The sequence below is a fragment of the Drosophila bipectinata genome, chromosome 3L (genome assembly GCF_030179905.1).
Source record: "Drosophila bipectinata strain 14024-0381.07 chromosome 3L, DbipHiC1v2, whole genome shotgun sequence".
Taxonomy (NCBI): Eukaryota; Metazoa; Arthropoda; class Insecta; order Diptera; family Drosophilidae; genus Drosophila; species Drosophila bipectinata.
Window position 1 is genome coordinate 7216985 of NC_091738.1, and position 12929 is coordinate 7229913.

The 12929-nt window shown below is 44.6% G+C and overlaps 4 protein-coding genes across 8 annotated transcripts in view; 1 reads left to right on the forward strand and 3 right to left on the reverse strand.

The window, feature by feature from the left end:
* LOC108121449 (acid sphingomyelinase-like phosphodiesterase 3b) overlaps positions 1-12803 on the reverse strand; it is a 31747-nt gene extending 18944 nt beyond the window's left edge. The window contains exons 1-2 of one of the 2 annotated variants that reach the window (XM_070280638.1): positions 12614-12803; positions 1209-1416 (exon numbers count right to left, since the gene is read on the reverse strand). In XM_070280638.1, coding sequence (XP_070136739.1) covers positions 1209-1269 — 61 coding nt within the window. In that variant the 5' untranslated portion in view covers positions 1270-1416; positions 12614-12803. Of the gene's footprint in view, positions 1-1208; positions 1417-12527 lie in introns of both variants that reach the window. The other variant, XM_017235556.3, reaches the window with a different exon arrangement.
* On the reverse strand, positions 37-786 carry Ilp2 (Insulin-like peptide 2). The gene is made up of 2 exons (XM_017235558.2): positions 540-786; positions 37-480 (listed from the first exon to the last, which is right to left on the reverse strand). The coding sequence occupies exons 1-2, from the start codon at positions 712-714 to the stop codon at positions 236-238; spliced, it is 420 nt and encodes a 139-aa protein (XP_017091047.1). The 5' UTR covers positions 715-786; the 3' UTR covers positions 37-235.
* Positions 1527-1928, reverse strand: Ilp1 (Insulin-like peptide 1). The gene has a single exon (XM_017235506.2). It carries the CDS (start codon positions 1926-1928, stop codon positions 1539-1541), a length of 390 nt encoding a protein of 129 aa, XP_017090995.2. The 3' UTR covers positions 1527-1538.
* On the forward strand, positions 2790-11665 carry Zasp67 (Z band alternatively spliced PDZ-motif protein 67). Of its 4 annotated transcripts, XM_070279926.1 has the most exons (9): positions 2790-3003; positions 5311-5462; positions 5753-6274; positions 6412-6646; positions 6763-7393; positions 7493-7713; positions 10597-10652; positions 11142-11174; positions 11392-11665. In XM_070279926.1, the coding sequence occupies exons 1-9, from the start codon at positions 2905-2907 to the stop codon at positions 11558-11560; spliced, it is 2118 nt and encodes a 705-aa protein (XP_070136027.1). In that variant the 5' UTR covers positions 2790-2904; the 3' UTR covers positions 11561-11665. The 4 variants fall into 4 exon arrangements, with proteins under 4 accessions (XP_070136027.1, XP_017091042.2, XP_017091043.2 ...); XM_017235553.3 differs by lacking the exons at positions 10597-10652; positions 11142-11174 and adding an exon at positions 8833-9050 and having other exon boundaries at positions 6397-6646; XM_017235554.3 differs by lacking the exons at positions 10597-10652; positions 11142-11174 and adding an exon at positions 8833-9050.
* Positions 12804-12929: the final 126 nt, after the last annotated feature.

A 12929-nucleotide genomic window follows, 5' to 3' on the forward strand; every position in this document is an offset into this window, starting at 1 on the left:
GACCAAAGAATAAATAAAAGAAACCGTTTTCAATCGTTTGGTTTGCTAATGCCCAAAGCAGGATATATTCTATATATTTGGATCGTTCTTACAAACGTTAACATGCAACAAGCTATAGATAATCGCCATCGTATTTAATATATATGCACATGGTTGGTTGGTTTCCAACCAAATCCAGGGAGAGTCAAAGGTCAGGGGGAGTGGAGATTCGTTGCGGGGTGAGTCTTTAAATCCATTACAGGGGAACGGAGCAGTACTCAAGGAGGGTGGAGTAGGAGCACTTGGTCCTGCAGCATCGGTCCACAATACCTTGACGGGTGCGTCGGTGGAGGGCCGACAAGGAGTTGACGGGACCGTCACCATTGAATCGTCCACTGTACAGTGAGGCAAACGAGTATTGGGGCACGTCCAGGGCGGAGGAATCGCTCTCCTTTTCCTCCACGTATTGGATGGGATCCAGAGGATCCATTTCGGTGATGGCTGATGGAATAGGAATATAAGAGTGCATCCGAACCGGAGGGCAATCCAAAAAAACTTACGCATGCCGCGCTTCTGTCCGCGGGGAATGATCGGGTTAAACTCTTTGCAGATCAGGGACAAGGCCTCCGACAGCTGGAAGCTGCACCGCATCACATTATCGGTGGGACTCCAGGAGTGAACGGAGGCAACGAAAGCCAGGATGAGGAGCACAGCGAGCGAAAGTACCTTGCACATATTTATGGCTTTGTTTTTGGTAACTGGAACTGTGTGTAAGGTGTATCCAAAGGATGTTTGTACTGAAAGCTGCTGGATGCTAACTGATGCTCTTTGGTCCTGCCGAGCTGGCTTATATACAGCTCGAAAATTGGGTCTCGGTCTGGGTTACACGGCAGGATGTCAAAATGCGTTACTACAGGTTGAGTGCATTTGGGAGTTGAGTTGAGCTAAGGAGTAACCCCCAACTACTGCCCAGAGCCCCTCTGTTCAGGACGCAGGACCCTCAGATGCCTCAGACGCCTTAAACGCCTTGCTAAACTCGTTCAATGTCAAAGCTGACTTATGCAAATGCCTGTTTGGAGCGGGTGTGCTCTGTGGGCGTCTGCTGTCAGCCAATTAAACAATTTATGTATAAACAGGCCAGGCCTTGCTAAGCCCTGCATTTATGAATACCAAATTAGGATCCCCCCACCCACAACCCTTTCTTTAAAAGTCAAGTCCTTTGTACTTACCAATTCGCGCCTGGGCGAGGCTGAAACAGGCCAAAAGCCAGCTCAAGTGGGCCAAAAGCATCTTGGCAACGTGTATATTTCCTTTTTGGCAAGGACTCTTCCCTCCTTGGAAGAACTTTTCGCTTTGAATGCTCACTGGGCTGGGCTCCTTAACAAGTTATTTTGCTGACTGTCTCGGTCTACTTTTATTCATTAGTCAAAGTTGCTGCTGCATAAATAATTGATTACGAATCGGATTACAATTGGGATTACGAATGCATAAGTGAGTATTGGGTGTACGAGTGTATGCGAGTATATATTGTGGAGTGCATAGTGAGTGGGTTAAGTGCTTTATCGTTGGGGCAGCCACAGGCAGTAGTCGGCCAATTCCTGGTAGCTGCAGGAGTTCAGGCAGCACTCATCGTAAATGCCACCCGGATAGTGTCTTCGCTGGCGACGGGTCTTGATCAAAACCTCCGACCCGTATAGGCTGGACAGGAGTGGACTGAGGGAGTAGTGTGAGCCTGACACAAGCATCGCCGTAGTGCCCTCCTTGTCCTCAACATCCTTCCGGGGGGTCATGGTGTTGTAGCCCTGGTTGCACACCGCAGCCATGGCATCGGACAGTGCCGGACCGCAGAGCTTGTGGGTGCCCGTCGGCAGCTGGTGGCCACTGTATCCTCGAACGGTCAACACCGTGGTTACTATAATAACCAGTACACCGTTGTCCTTGCCCAACATTCTCAAACTCTGTGAAGATTTTAGCAAACTGCCTCTTCTATTTATACCACCTATTTTTTGATGCAGTTCAATGGCCCCTATTTGGTTGCAACTCCGCGGCTGCAAGAACCCTACACTTCAATAATCCTGATTTTTAGTAAGAAGAAGAGTTTTCGAGTCCTATACAAGGTCCTGCTTTCTTTGCACTTTCAACTAAGTTTTGGCAATAGAATTAGGAAGAAAGCTAACTTTCCTTATCTTTTGTTAAAATAATTACTCTTAATAAGCAACCTTTATAAGTATTCTTAATTAAAACATAGATTTTCATGATGTGAATCGTTATTCAAATTATAAATCACTTTCTGGTAATATAAAAAAAAACATCGAATTTTTATAATAATAATTATGCAATATCTTATCAACTTTTTAAGTAACACTCCATGCCCATCCATGGTGAGTATTTCTGGAATATGCTCTTGAAACTTTCTTCTGAAATATGACAACAGTTCTATATATTTTAGAGTTTCTAGCCTTATAGTCCACTCTTTTTGTTCTATCCTCTTAGATCTCCCAGTGTAAGCAGCCCCCAAAATGACGTTCATGGCCCAACCCTTTGGGCCAACCTGTTACTTTAACGCTAAAAGGCAGTGACTGCTGTCGATTGGGATTACGATTACGAAGGCTCTTGGTTGCTGCCTGTTTCCAGTTGCCAGTTGGTAGTGACAGAGTGGCAGCCTCATTAGCATGCCAAGGGGCAGGTGGAAAGTATGCTTCACCGGGCGGCAGTGGCATGCCGAAAGCGGCAGTGTGGCAAATGTGGCAAAAAGAGCTTCGATCGCTGGCCGATTGCCGATGGGCAACAGTTGGTTGCCAGCGTTGCACTCGAGAAGTTTCCCCTCTCTTTTTCACTGAAAAGCGTGCGGAGTTTTCCCAAAAAAAAAAAACTTAAGAAAATAAACATATCGGAAAATTCGGAAAAATCAAGAGATCCTGAAAAATGGTGCTCGATATCAAGATGTGCCGATTCGACAATGTGCCCTGGGGCTTTCGACTCGTGGGCGGTTCGGACTACGACTACCCATTGACGGTGGTTAAGGTTAGGCCCGATCTGAACGAATCTATAATCTAAATAGTGCCCTGTGCTCACCTGTCAGTAGTCACCTGTTGGTGCCCCCACTCACCTGCAGGATGAGGGGCTCGGGTCAATTGTTTTGTTCATTTGTGCAATGGCAGTGTGATTTTCTGGTGCTTTTTTATTTTTCGAAATTTTCCACCCAATTACGTAATGCTGTGCGTGAGTGTGCCTCTGTCTGTTTGGATTTGCTGCATTGGCAAATTAGTTAATTAAAGTAATTCCTCCCCGACACAGCCCTCCCCCGTCAGCCTTTGTTTTTCTAATCGGCAGTCCCGTGTACATTTAGGCCGCTAATGAGCCGCATAATGGCAGCCACAATGAACTTATTCGAATTTTAATTGTGTTTCAAATGCAGTTGCTGTTGCAGTTGCCTTTGCATAAATTGCATTTTACAATTCGCATTTTGTGTAACATTGTGTTGACATCAGCCTAAACCCAAAACAAATGCAATTTTTAATTGGAAAACGCACAAAAAACGAGGGTTTATTAAATGTTTAGATTCCCTTTACTATTATTTTATTTTTTTATTAATAGAAAGGGCCTAAATAAATGCATTGTTTTTTGGGTTTGCTAAAATAAATCATACTTGTGGTGTTTTAGATTTATTTGGACATTAAGTGCAGGTTAATTAGACACATTGTTTGATATATTATTGGGAGCTAATATAATACCCAAAAGCCTCTTAGTAGGGATTGTTTAACAAAAGCTTACTTTCAATAGAAGCAATAATTTCGATAAATTCCATTCAAACCTTAAAACAAATTCCATTTAAAGTTACGGATATTTGATTCCCCATTACATCGACACACAAGCCCTATGTTGACAAGGCAAATAGTGAAAAAAATCCTAAATCTTTGAAATATCCTTGTTTATTTTCTCTGTTTTTTTCCTTCCCCCACACATCCGACACATAAGCTCTAAGCCAGTGTTCTATAAATATTCGCTACCTCTCCGACTGTCGAGTATGTTTGGTTTGCCAGTTTTTCTGTGTTGGAAATTGACTCTGCCACAGGGAAGGTACATGGAGTGGAGACCTTCAGGGGGGCACAAAATAAAATCTTGGGTCTTTGCCGGGGATTCCCTCATTCTTGCCACTTTACCACTTTTCGCACTTTGCCACTTTGCCAACGCTTTGCCGCCATTGTGGGTGCTCTCTTATTGCAGCATTTGCATTACTAAGTCCTCTTGGCATCCAGTGTCGTGACTTTCCGGTTATGATCCCGACTTTCCCATAACTGAGCACGCCAAAGAATCGACGTGAAAACAATGCCTTTTATTTGTTCAGCAAAGTGTTGGCAAATCACCTCAACTATGCCTTTAACTTTATTGGCTTCTTAAGCAGGTTCTCAAGCTAAGGTCTAAAAGAAATTGTTATATATTTCTATTCTGGATGTCAATTCTTAAAATTAGGAGAAAAATTATTACAGATAGATTTTGCTAGAAAATGAAAAAAAAAGCTAAAGAGGCTATTTTCTAATATATATCTTATTATTTTGATATCTATTACATATATCCAAAAATACTGATTCTTCTGAACTTCTGAATAAATATAAACTAACGATTAACCAGAACTTGTATAATTTATAGACTTGAGAGAATATTAAAATATTTAAAATGAGAAATATAAAACTATAATGGGTAAACGTAACTGTCTTGTTGCTTAAATAATATGCTGTAACTTTTATTTAAATTTAAAAACTAATAAATAGAGTTTCCTAGATGTTACAGATCATTTAAATATTAATTATTGATCCTAAAACTATAAAAATTGTATAAAATATTTTATATATTATTAAATTCAAATCTTCTAATCAGAAATAGCCAGTTTTCATTTATCAGTGTAATCTTTTAAGTCTTGTTACGCCAACTCATTTGACTTGAAGTGCTGTTGTTATGTGTTACCATAACTTGTCGAGCACCCCTCGAAATGCTTAATTTCCCAACCCCTCCCTATATCTCCTCCTCCCCTCCATAGGCCATTGTGTTCCTTTGTTGTCAGTGTGTGTGCGAGTGTGTGTAAAGGGGGGTCTGGGTCTTTGTTTGGTTGACATTTGGCGCTAGTTTTATTTTTATGCACTTAGCACGCGACGCTGGCATCGTCGTATTCGTCGGCTAATAGAAATTTCCCCATTATCGTATCGTATCTATTGTGCGAGTATCTCGACCTCGCCACGGCATCCTCCGTCCGCATCCGTATCTGAATCTTAATTTCTATCCGAATCTTATAGCTAGTACGTATCTAAATCTAACCATGTGCATAAACTTTAGGTGGCCGAGGGGAGCATTGCTGACGAGGCTGGACTGCGGGTGGAGGACATCATTGTCCGTATCAACGACACCGCCGCCATGCCCCTCACCCACGACGAGGCCCACCACCTCATCATGAACAGCGGCAGTGTCTTCTACTTTGGCGTCTACCGGTGAGTATCCTTCCGGGTGCTTTGGGCTTTCTTTTGAAAATGGCCCAAGCCGCCGAGGACCATTTATCACAGTCCAGCGGACTAACAACATTCCTTTGTATGTCCTGGCAGAAGGACACTTTGTTTTTTTGTATCAAAAGTGGGCAACAAATTTTTTATTTTCCCCGATAAGGTTTTATAAAATATTCCTGATCTTGATTAACATTTAATTAGAGACTTTTTAGTTTATATTTTAACATCACCCATCTATAAGTTAATTACCCTGTTGTCTCTTATTAATCTACTTCCAGGGAGAACGAGGAGGACTCTTGCGAGGTCCTTAGGCGCTTCCCCACCAGCGAGGGTTCGATGACCATGTCACCGCCAATACTATTACCATCGCCGTCACCGTCACCGACTCCTGCGCTTCTGCAGCTGACGGAAGCCACAAATGCCCGTACCCCGGAACCAGAGCTCCTCCTTCCGCCGCCCCCGGAGTTCGCCTCCATTGCTATTTCTGGTCCGGCCGAGGAGGAATGTCGCTCGGCCGTGTCGGAAGTGCAGTCGGAAGACAATCGCGAGAATGGAGTTGCTCAGCCGGCAGAAAGCCAAGACGAAGAACCACCAGCTGCAGGTCCTGGAGCGGCTTTGGCTTCAGCTCCGGCTCCTGCTTCTGCTTCTGCTCCCGAGGAGGAGGGACTTTATTTGCCCGAGTTGCCCGATCGTCCGTGCTCGGCCTTGTCCGAGCAGGCGGAAATTAAGCTGGTGGAGGAGGAAATTGCCGCTGTGCTGTCCGGCGAGTCGGAGGTGCTCAAGGAGCACAATGTCCTCGGGTGCGTTGCATTCAATTTCATTCGTTTCCGGTCATACCCTCGAGTCTTTGAGTCCTCGAGCCCAGTCCTAGCCTGTCCTTCCGACTTCGCGAGCTCTCTTTTTAACCGCCTCTATATGACAGTGTCAATTTCTACAGGATCTTCCCCAAGCCGGGCGTCTGCATGTCCAGCGACGTCCTGCGCTCCATCAACGAGGAGGTGACCAAGACCAAGCTGGAGAAGGACAAGGAGAACCGAAAGTGGTCCACCTTCCTGCAGCGTCCCAATCGACCTATTCCAAAGAGCAAGCAGCAACTGGAGGCGGAGAAGCATGCCGCCAATGCCTACAAAGTGACGATTGTCAAGTCCGCTCCCCGCGACAAGTCACCCATGGTAAGTGTCCTTGCCTTTGGTTGCCAACACTCGAAAAAAATCGTCACAAAATAGTTAGGAAGTGCTTGGCTAAACTTTCTCTGGATCAAAAGTTAATTTCTCAATATATGTGACAGCCGGAAGCTAAACCGGCGCCAAAGGAAGCTACACCAGCCAAGGAAGAGGAAAATGCGGTCAAGGAGCCGCAGGACCAGGCAGTGACAGAGCCATCAAACGGGGAGAAGCCACAGCAGGAGAAGGAGCCAGAAAAGGAGGAGGAACCGCTGCCCACGGACAGTGAAGTTCCGAATTTGGAGCAGCTGCCGGAGGACGAACAGCCCGAGAAGGCCGATGCCCTCAAGGAGGTTTCCGAAGCGGAAGCTGAAGCTGAGGCACTTGAGGCACCTGAACCTGGTGAGCCAGAGACCGAGGCCACTGAAGCTGCTCCAACCGGCAGCCCTCCGGCAGCAGCCACTCCGCCCAAAACCGAGGAGGAGATGGCTCTTGAACGTCAACTGGCAGATGTGCAAAAACAACTGGCGGCCCTCTCCTCGCTGCCCTCCACCATACAGTCGACCCTCGATGCGGTGACCAAGCAGCTGGCCGACCTACTGCCCACATTCAAGCTGCAACAACAACAGCCAGGACAGGAGCAGGACCAGAACCAGGACCAGGCACAGGAAAAGGATGGCAGCCAACCGCAAATCGATGGAAAACCAGGTGAAAATGGCCAAGAAGCAGAAGGAGAACCAACGCCGGAGGATGCAGGTGCAAAAAATATGCCCAGGTCGACAGTAATTAAATTTTTCTAATGGCGCACTTTTGCGTATATGGGGAATAACCCCATTCCTGCCATATATCCTGCAGGCAAAAACATATCCATATCTGGGCCGGACAATCCACTGGGACTGGGACAGGGACAGGGACTGGGCGAAGGCGAGAGTAATGAGGATAGATGCGACGCCAATGACCGGGAAGTAGCGGAAATTTCGCGCTCAACTGACGACAATCGCAAGGCTGACTTGGCCAAGGATAACGATGCTGACAAGGAGGCCTTGTCCGAGGAGCAGAGCTTCAAGAAGCAGAAGGTGAGCTATGTGCATGGCCTTGGAGTCACGGCCCCCAAACGAAATGAAATCCCTGGCAGGGCAGTTAATGTAATTAGGCTGTCATGAGTTGGGTCTAGCTGGTTTTAATGGCATTAGAGCCCCCGAGTTGAGGTCCGTTTCTGTCTGTTTCTGGCTCAGCTACCACTACCACTATTAATAATGCTACCTGGGACCCAGGACCCGGGACAACCAGCACACAGGACCAGCAACTGGTGCGAAACTATTTAGAGCAAAACAGGATTATGCAAAAGTCACACTTTATTGTGCAATGTTGTAGAAAATGTATTTTCCCCAGCCTTTGCTTAGAGGCTAGGCTGTCCAAATTCTATTTTTAGTATTTTTAGCTTTAAATTTCACATTTTTTCTCTCACTGCAGCTGTCAGTCTAGGTTTCTTTGAAACACAACAAAAAAAGGACCTGCGAGCAGTTTCTGTAAGGCATCAAACTATTCGGTTCAGTACCGAAGTCAGGACGTTTTTTTTTTTTCACCCGAGATCCTTTTGAGCTTGTCCATGCCGCACCCACCTAACCACCCTAAACCCCCTAGACCCATACCATAGCATCCTGGCTGAAAGCAACTGGAGCTTCTCGGCCCGCGTCCGTGTGTCCACAAATCAAATTAACTAAAATGCCATTTGGTTTTTGTCTTTTTCTACTTGCAGCATAATGTGCGCTTCCAAACGTAGTTAGTTAGCTTTAATCGAGTTTAAATTTTGATAAATTGCCAACAGCAAATTATTTGCAGCTGTAGTGGCTATACTACTGCTGAGATACTTAAGATGGTTCTATCTCTTCTATGTTAGTTCTCTGAAAAATAAAGCCCTCTGAAAAGCCCTCGAAGCGGCAGGGGAAAAATGCAGAAACCAAAAGACAATTAGTAGGCACCAAGTGGAAAGCACTTCAACTTTCTTTCTTCTCTTTCCCTCTTTCTCGTTCTGTAATATCTATGGAACACCCACTGACCCACCAATCCACCGAACCACCGTACACAATTTGTGGGTTACTTTTTCCATGGTCCATCACTTGTCGCCTGTGTCGTGTGGATGTGGGTGTATATTTTTCCATCCATTCGCCGTATGTTTGCTTTTGCGTTGGCAGAAACACGATGTCATCGAGGAGCTCGAGGAGCATTTGGTGCGCAAAAACAATCCCCGGCGGTCGAAGCGCGCCTTCGGACCCCTCGTTCCATCCTCGGAGCGGCCGCTGGTCCTGCCCGGCGGACGGCGGTGGTACCGCCCCAAGGACGCCTACAACGACGAGTTCATAGCCGAGACCCTGAGCGCCCAGGCGGAGCTCATCACTGGCAGCACTCTCGGGTGGGTAAAGGCGGCCCCCACCACGGTCCTACGGTCCCATGGGAGCCATGGCATCACTTCCCCCCTGAACTGAATCACTCGACCCCCATTCGAGGCCAGTTGGCAATGTTTGACCATGTTTGCCGTGGTCAGACTTCTGCCATCGCATCTCATCTCATCACATCACATACCATGTCATAGTTCTGCACACACAAAAGCCCCCAACACTCCTGACAGAGAGAAAAATAGGAAAAAACTGGCAGAAGAATAGCCCCATTTCTATATTTTTGTAAATATTATTTTTGCTATCAAAATAGATCTAATCATCTGGGTTGTGGGTCATGTAGGGTTTTTTAATTTGCAAGAGAGTCTAACTATGGGGAAACATTTTTAAAAAATTGCTAAAACCATTTATGTAAATTGGCTTTAACTAAAAATTTAATTATATTCATTATGTTTGAACTTTAAAGTTGTATAATTATTCATTGATTATCGATCTGCATTTATTTAAAGCGAAAAAAGCTCTTCAGGGAAAAATTCAGGGAAACAATATCCCCCATTTAAGGAAATCTTGTTGTATTAAATAGTCTGTAATTATTTGATAAAAAATGTTTTTTTTTAATTAAAGAGAATCATTTGAGAGATGTTTTTAACATCATTGTTTTAATTGAAATAGGGTTATCCTTCTCTATGATTTTTCAAACACAATTAAATTAAATAAATAAAGTATAAACAGGATTATCTTTGTGATGAATGAATGTCTTAAACACCATATAGCTTTATTTTAAAATTTTACTTTTCAATTCAAAATCTTCAAATAATAATTTTGATAGAAAAAAAATTCCTTCCCTTCTAAGCTCAATTATGCCACCAAATTTCTCTCTGTGCAGTCGTAGATACTTGACAAAGAAAAACAACACCAACAAAAATGTCCATAACGTTGCTCATCTCTGGCATTCATTTTCTTCACTTTTCCATGCCTCGACCCGCCTCGACTCGCCTCGTCTCAAACATCGCCCATTGCACCATAAATTTGCGCATTAGCAGCTGCCCATACGAGAGTCCGTTGCTGGGCTACGATTCCAGGTAGAGTTTTTGGTTCATTTGATGGAACACCCGGGGAGTCCCGGACACCATTCGCCATCACAGGACCCTGGAGATTGGACCTTCCTGTCTCCTTCTCCCTTCCCCCCTCATTCCAGATGCAACACCTTGCCACCTTGCCACCCCCAGCACTCTCATTATAATTATCGTTTGGCATTATCGTTAGCGTTACGAGTTACGAGTTTCGTACCATTGTGTCTTTGCCATTTTCATTGTGTAACGTCTGCCCCGTCTGTCAGTCAGTCAGTCTGTCCTTTTTGGCTTTTTGTCTGTCCTTCAGTCCTTCAGTCAGTCGGTCTATTCGACTCTGTTCTGTTCTATCACAAGGCCTGCAGTTGATTTGACTTTTCCACGTGCGTTTCAGTTAAGTTTTTTTTTTTTTATGCATGCTGCCTTGCTTTTGACTTGGCCCTTTGCTTTTGGCTTTCTCTTTTTGGCTTTTTGTAGTTTCTTCTCGTTGTAGATTGCATTTTGGAATCGTTTGTTCAATGGCGAGCACATAACACGCCAGCGCTTCAGGTAAGTTTTCTTTTGGTTATCCTTTACCTCAAACTAGTCACACCAAGAGAAATAATCGAGTATAATCTTTTAAGAAACTAAAGAAATCAAGAAAGATATGAAAAATGTATAAGTTCCCAAAATTGTAGCTTTAGAGTCTTTATAAAAACAATATATCATAGATCATAGGTATCATACTATAGATTCAAAAGTATTGAACCTCACCTTCTTCAAATAATTGATAATAATTGAGTATCTCTAAAAATTTCTCCTTGTGTAACAATTTGCTACTCGACTCTTTAATGAGGCTAACAACTTCTCTTTGCTTGTTTTTTGGCATTTGCCTTGGCTTTCTCCCGTGACCGTCTGCTCTGTGTATTTGCCCGCCCTTGTCTTGTACTTAACCAATGGGGGAATCTCTTCCGATTCCGATACCGACTCTGGTCCTGGCTCTGACTCTGATTCTGATTCTGGGCACTCATTCCGATGGCTTCCGACTACGTCAACAAGGGAGCTGCAGGGTCTCGGCCTGACCATGCAAAAGTAAGTTGTCACAATGGACGTTTTCTTATGTTGTACGGTTCATTGCATGCATACGTTGCAGTTCCTAGCTTCCCATTCGCCCCACACCCATAGCAACTCCAACTCTCCGGGGATTCAGTGCCTTGCATTGCATTCCCCAGTTGCAGTCGCCCCAACGAATTCCAATTTAACGGTGGCATCTCCGCCATCCGGTCTCCGCCTCTCTTCCCTTTCGCAGGGTCAACTTCATGAAGTACCAGAAGCCGGAACGCAAAATCGATCTGAATCGCAGCGAGGTGTACAAGTATCTCAATCCGCATCTGGACAGGGCGCCCGTGCGTGGCATCGAGGTGCGTGCCCCGCTGGTGGCCGCCGAGTCGGATATTCGCCAGTCGTTGCAGTCGTAGAGAGGAGAAGTGGCATACCCCCCGCATGCTCGCCCTTCCCTGCCGGTGTGTTCTCTGCAGGAATCAAATTAGTGTTTACAGAAAGAAATGTCGGTCTTCAAGTGATTGAGAGGAGGGAGCCCAGCTTCGTTGTTATCCAATTAAAAATAATATAAATCAACCCAGAGAAAAATATGTATAATTTATTTATTAAATGGTTAAAAAAAGAATTGATTTTAAATAAAGTAATTAAATAAGAATTTTAGGATTTCTTCTCCACCAAGATTCAGATTACTATAAAGACTAATCCTCTTTGTTTTTCCATAAACGCCTCAAGCATCCTGTCGTTTAAAGATTTAAATCTTTGCGAAGTGTGATTTATGAGCCCTATCAAGATTAAACTGAATTTAAATCCTAAACTTTTTTCCCCCAGTGCAGCTATTTATCATTCGAGTCCCCAGTCTCGATTGTCGCTTAAGAAGCTCAACCAATATAACTATCAATATGCAAGCCCCGGAGTGAACCCCAAGTGAAGGAGGAGCTGCTGTCTGCTGCTGCTCAGGAGCTGGTTCGCCTAATGTGATATTACATAATTTGAGTGCAACAAGGCGTATGTGTAATGTGCAACGCTTGCGGGCGTCGTGCTTTTCTGTAGCATATCCTTCGGCGCTGGCTGTACTGTGTTGCAATTTTCTTTTGCATAAACACGCCACGCTGTCAGGGTCCTTGTCTGTTTTTCTCCGCTTATACTTATGTCGGTTATATTTTCTATATGGCGGCTGTGTGTGTTTGTGTATTTCCAAGTGTACGAGTGCGGGTGCGGGTGACAAGCTCTTCGAATTTGCATTTATTAAGGCAAATGAATTGGGGTTGTAACAAAAACACAAAACGCAAAAAAATGGCCAAATGACAAAGCAAAATGGCAACAGTAGCAGCAGCACAATAAACCCGTATTTAGTTATGGCACATCCACTCAAACACCACATACACCACATATACCAAGGAGCCGCACTGCCAAATCAAAATTGTTGTCACGTTATGATGAAACCCGGGACGAGCGGATGCGATGCGCACATTTCATTTCACTTGCCCGTAGAGAATGATGAGCCATTTTTTTTTTATTTTATACTTTTTTTTCGAGCTCAAGTCGTCAGGCCAACTGGCAATAAAAACGCGCCAACTTTTCACGTCAGTTTCGATTCGTCGATTCCGCAAATTTGCGATTTATTCCGTATGACCAGAAAACCGCACCACCCGATTCCGAGGGGCTCTCGTCTTGGACTGTCACAGTCGAATTTGTGTTATCACTGCCCTGCCTGGCTTTGTGCTGGGAATATGTTGTTTTGAGTCGCTTTGAGTCGAGTTGAGTTTCGTCCTTTTTGGGACAGCT

Bases quoted from the DNA above. Each gene is read 5' to 3' on its own strand.
- Ilp2 (XM_017235558.2), bottom strand. From the start codon at position 714: ATGTGCAAGGTACTTTCGCTCGCTGTGCTCCTCATCCTGGCTTTCGTT. The intron at 481-539 runs GTAAGTTTTTTT...CTATTCCATCAG, and splicing joins CGGACAGAAGCGCGGCATGC to CCATCACCGAAATGGATCCT.
- Ilp1 (XM_017235506.2), bottom strand. From the start codon at position 1,928: ATGTTGGGCAAGGACAACGGTGTACTGGTTATTATAGTAACCACGGTG.
- Zasp67 (XM_017235553.3), top strand. From the start codon at position 2,905: ATGGTGCTCGATATCAAGATGTGCCGATTCGACAATGTGCCCTGGGGC. The intron at 5,463-5,752 runs GTGAGTATCCTT...ATCTACTTCCAG, and splicing joins TTCTACTTTGGCGTCTACCG to GGAGAACGAGGAGGACTCTT. The intron at 7,394-7,492 runs GTGCAAAAAATA...TATATCCTGCAG, and splicing joins ACCAACGCCGGAGGATGCAG to GCAAAAACATATCCATATCT.